General features: G+C 43.6%; 1 protein-coding gene across 1 annotated transcript in view; it reads right to left on the minus strand.

Annotated features, from left to right (window-relative positions):
- Positions 1–1,430: 1,430 nt before the first annotated feature.
- Positions 1,431–4,879, minus strand: part of LOC118334383 (zinc finger protein 665-like) — a 5,720-nt gene continuing 2,271 nt past the window's right edge. Inside the window, exons 5-7 of the mRNA XM_035670286.1 lie at positions 4,645–4,755; positions 4,415–4,544; positions 1,431–4,295 (exon numbers count right to left, since the gene is read on the minus strand). Coding sequence (XP_035526179.1) covers positions 2,419–4,295; positions 4,415–4,544; positions 4,645–4,755 — 2,118 coding nt within the window. The 3' untranslated portion in view covers positions 1,431–2,418. The remainder of the gene's footprint in view (positions 4,296–4,414; positions 4,545–4,644; positions 4,756–4,879) is intronic.

The raw sequence follows: 4,879 nt of genomic DNA on the forward strand, positions 1-4,879 counted from the left end.
AAAGGAGGGGTGAGGAGAGAGAGAGAGGGGGGGGGGGCATCTGGTAATGATCTGTGTTTATTAGCAAGCTCTCATAGTAAATCTGTTGGCTTTCTGGCAGCTGTGGGAAGTGTATAAATTGTGATGCATGCATTTAGAGATGTCTCAATACCAGCCGTCAGGAATACATTACTCCATAAAGTTCTTAAAGAACTCGTTAGTCAAGCACTTGGGGACTGTTTTCAGTTTTCACATTTTTTTCCCCGCAATTTTGATCAAAAGAAGGTGTTTTAATAGTCCTAAAACTGGCAGGTGGGATTGAGATTACTGAATTATCTCACTTAGAAGTCATTATCTCCTCCCCTTGCCCCAGGACACAAACATAGGATGCTTCCTTAAAGGTTCAAGATTGAGGTCCACATGTAGAAAGAAATGCAAAAACACACATGCTTCCTAAAGCTGAGAGGTTCTGCATAATGTCTTGGGCACAGCCTGTTGGCAGACAGGATGTAGCACGAGTTTCCACAGGATCCTGATGTTCAGTGGAGAAGATTAGTAGCATTTCTGAGTCAGAGAGAAAGAAGGAATAGTGCTGAGTACACCCAGTGTCTCCAGATGACATTTTTTTATTTTTCAGTTTGTGGTTTTTAACATCTTGCAACATTTAACACACCACAGCATTCATCTCTGGGGTTGGTCTCCCTGTGAATGGCAAAGATTTTGGCTTGTTTGAGAGAGTATTATTCAAAAGCTACTATGCATAAGTGACTGTTGGTGAGATGAAACACAAGCATTGGAATAAGGGAGAAACAAGGGTAAGAAAACCAGGTTCTTCCTCTCCAGCGAAAAACACGAGTCAGCCCGGCACATATGGAAGAGATTAATCACTCTGTGCCTGTAATGATACAACTCAAGACTTTGTTTGCCTGAGGTCCAAGTTAACTTACAAGGCACTGGGAACAGTGGTGGTCCAGATCAAACTCTACTGTCAGCTAAATGGGGTAAAAGTGGCATCATACAAACAGATAGAAAAGTGAGGGCTTCTCTTTGTCATGGTTTAAACCAGTTCAGATAATGCTGGGCAGCAGTCAAAACATCAGGGAATTGCAGGCTAATGATTCCGAACCACATAAATAGTTAATGGCAGGAAATGGTCCTGACTAACTTCCACTGAATATGTCCCTCATCAATCTAGTCTCCTCAGACAGCTTCTTTATAGTCTCCAGTTGTTCCAGTCTGCAGCAAAGCACAGAGCATTTGATTGAGCCTATGTTTAATTTCAGTATGTAGGGTCATCATCAGCCAGCACTGCCTGGGAATAAAATGGTTAATGGTCTACTACTGCCATCTAGTGAAGCCTGAACTTATTCTGAGCAAATGTAACTTTCAGTACTGTCCACCCTTTCCACAGAACTCTTATATTTCCCTCTGTTAAATAAATTCAGTCAATATGCGTAAGCTATAACCAAGGTACTTTAATTTGAAATTCACAAAATTTGCAAACCATAGTGAGGGCTATGTCATGTTGAAATAAATGGTGTCACGATTTTAACTTTGCGCTCACAATAATTTGTCTTTCAGTATATTTACAGAACCAACATTTTCATTTCTATTACTTTTGAGGCCTTTCCAAAAATATATTTTCACCAATATTACAGCTTCTGAGCATACAGTATCTCACCTAAATAATATCCAGAAGAACATCCAAACATATTCATGCATAAGAAACTGATGTAAAAGCTCAAGTAGGGAACAAGGGGAAAGAATGGACCATTTGCTTGTGCTGATGATAAAGGAATGGTTTGACATTTTGTGGAATACACTTATTCACTTTCTTCCTGAGCTTGACAAATATACTGAAACCATTCTCGTATCTGTCCTTTCAATATGAAGCTACAGCCAAAAACTGGAAACAGCTAGCCTAACATATAACACGTGTTGTTTCTTTAATCCACACAAAAACTGAAGTGCAAAAATGTTTCTGTATGTGCCCAACCATTTCTTCCCGCAGCAGATTTGTAATTGTAATTGGACAGAACCAGGTTAGCAGTTTCCCTCTGCTTTCAGTCTCTGTGCTAAGCTAAACATCTGCTGGCTCCAGTTTATTAACAAACTAAATGAGAGTGATATGAACTTTCGGATACACTTATCAGCAACAAAGTGAATAAGTGCAATTCCCAAAATGTTTAACTATTCCTTTAAATGTTCACATCATCCTTTACTATTGGCTAATGTGACTACATTTGACATGACTTCACAGTTAAGAGGAAACTGAACTTTTGACCTCAATGTTTAACAGCAACTGTACAACATCATTTTATATTCCTCCATGTATTGCTTGGTTGGGTCATTGCAACTTCAGTAGCCCAACTGCCAAATGCAGGGTCTCAGTGTATGTGTAACATGTTATCCAAGATTCTGCTCAAGTTCAAGCCTGACTCAGTTCATGTTAGAGTGGCTTTTCAGGTGCCTCCTCAGGTGGTTCAGACAGGTGTACGTCTTGGGACAGATTTGGCAGTGGTATGGTCTCACCCCTGAGTGGTTCAGCATGTGCTGCTTCAGCACACTTCCATCTGAGAAGGCTTTCCCACACTGGGAGCACACGTATGGCCGCTCTCCTGTATGCACGCGCATGTGAACTGTTACCTTGTGTGCCATTGTAAAACCTTTGCCACACACTGTGCACTTGAATGGCCTTTCTCCTGTGTGGGTGAGCCTGTGGGTGCGCATTGCACCCATCTGGGAGAAAGCCTTGCCACAATCTGGGCAAACATGTGGCTTCTCGCCGGTGTGTACCCTGGTGTGACTCCTCAGTCCTCCTGCTGTGGAGAAACACTGTGAACAGTGAGTGCACTGGTAAGGCCGCTCTCCTGTGTGAGTGCGCATGTGCTGCTTCAAGTCGTAGCGGTTTCTGAAGCCGCGGCCACACACGAGACAGCTCTCTGGTCGGTCATCGTTGTGGCGCAGCTCGTGGTTGGCCAGGCATTTTTCAGACAGGAAACACTTGCCACATTCCTGACACTGATAGGGTTTCTCATGGTCAACTCTCTGATGGTATTTCAGCTCGCTGATGCCAGGAAAAGTCTCATCACAGTATCTGCACCTGAAGCGATGGTTGGGGCTGTAGGGGAGCTGGTGTTCACTCATCTGATGGTTCCTCAGCATGTGGGCCATCTTGAAGGTCTTTCCACAATGAGAACACTCGTACTTTGTCAGCAGCTGGACGCACTGATGTCTGGCCCGCTCGTGTAGAGACCTGAAATGACACCCACACTTGGTGCAAATGTGGGCAGCGTTTTTACACTTCCTCTTCCTGTGCCCGGACAGATGAGCTTCTGTGCGGAAAGATTTACCACACTGTGAGCATTTGTAAGGCTTCACCGCAGTGTGGAACCTCTGGTGCTCAAGAAATTCAAAGCGATACTTAAAACTCCTTCCACACAGTGGACAGTTATGTGTGACTCGTCCTCGTGGGTAGACAGTTTTGACTGATGTTTTTCTGGAGGACATAGATGTTGAGGAAGTCCGGTGAGCGGAGCCACTCTTCTTATGCTTACCTCCACTCATTAATTTGGCAGTTTCCATTTCTCCGACCTCTTCATGCCGTTGCTGATGTTTGACCAGACACTTGGAGGAGATAAAGCTCTTTTTACATTGGTTACACTGATAAGGCTTATCATGATCTACCTGCTGATGATACTTCAGGTCGCCAATTCCTGAAAAACCTACCCCACAATGACTGCACTTGAAAAGGCGGCTTTGGGCGTGAGTTAGCAGGTGTTCCTTCAAGCTGCTAGACTTTTGAAAACTCTTTCCGCAGTGCCCGCAATCGTAGTTACGGCCCCGTTTTGGGCAGTGGTGTCTGAATTTGTCCAGTGAGGTTGGAAAACTGTTCCCACATTTAATGCACAGATATGCAGCATTTTTGCACTTCCGTAGCCTGTGACCAGCCAGCAGAGTGGCTGTTCTGAAAGCCCTCCCGCACTCGGAGCAGTTGTAAGGCTGCAGCCCACTGTGGACTCTCTGGTGTTCAATGAGGACAGAGTGATGCTTGAAGCATTTGTCACACTCGGGGCATTTATGCATCCCTGACTGCTGTCTCCTGCGAGGAGATGATGAGATGTCAGTCCTTTTTGGCGATTCAGGAAAGTCAGTTGATGTGGAAGGGTTTGTTGACAGTTCTTCATCGAACATAACAATCTGAGGAACGTCATTATTTTCATCATCACAAGCACTCGGGTGGGACGCGATGGCCACTTCCAGCGATGGAGGGAGACACAGGGAGGGAATGAGAAGATCATCTGATTGAAAAGGAGCTGCAGGGAAAAATAAGAGGAGAAAGTAACAACAAAGTGTTAATACAATATTCTCCCTCTTCCTCAACTAATGTGCTATATATTGTCTAGTTTATAGAAGATGTACATTGTGTACATACCAACACTACTCTTAGCCAATTTCCCGTGGCACTGTTTGCTTTGGAGAAGAAATTTAAGGTCATCTCCGTTTGAGACACACTGCATGTACTCCTCTAGGACAGAGGGGGCAGCACTGATCCAGGATGCAGTCTACACAAGTGAGGCACAAAAAAGAGAGACATTTTGAATTTCAGAAAATTGTGATATTTATTTACATTATATTCAAATTTTTAAGAAATCCTCTTGGCACCTGTTTGAAATCTGGTATTGGCAGAAGCTCCTCCAGTCTGGTGAAGAATTCACAAACCAGAGTCTCCAGTGCTGTGTCGAAGTCTGGGCCGTACTCCACTGGAAACACATTCTTTCAGATGGAAAGAACAAACAGACACCTTCAGAACATGGCATCATCCTATCCTATAATTAGACATATCATGTCTCACATTGTGTTAGGTAAAATCATGATAAAGAAATGGATTTATAATATT

This window comes from Morone saxatilis, unplaced genomic scaffold (genome assembly GCF_004916995.1).
Source record: "Morone saxatilis isolate NCDOM2014 unplaced genomic scaffold, NCSU_SB_2.0 Contig23, whole genome shotgun sequence".
NCBI lineage: Eukaryota > Metazoa > Chordata > Actinopteri > Moronidae > Morone > Morone saxatilis.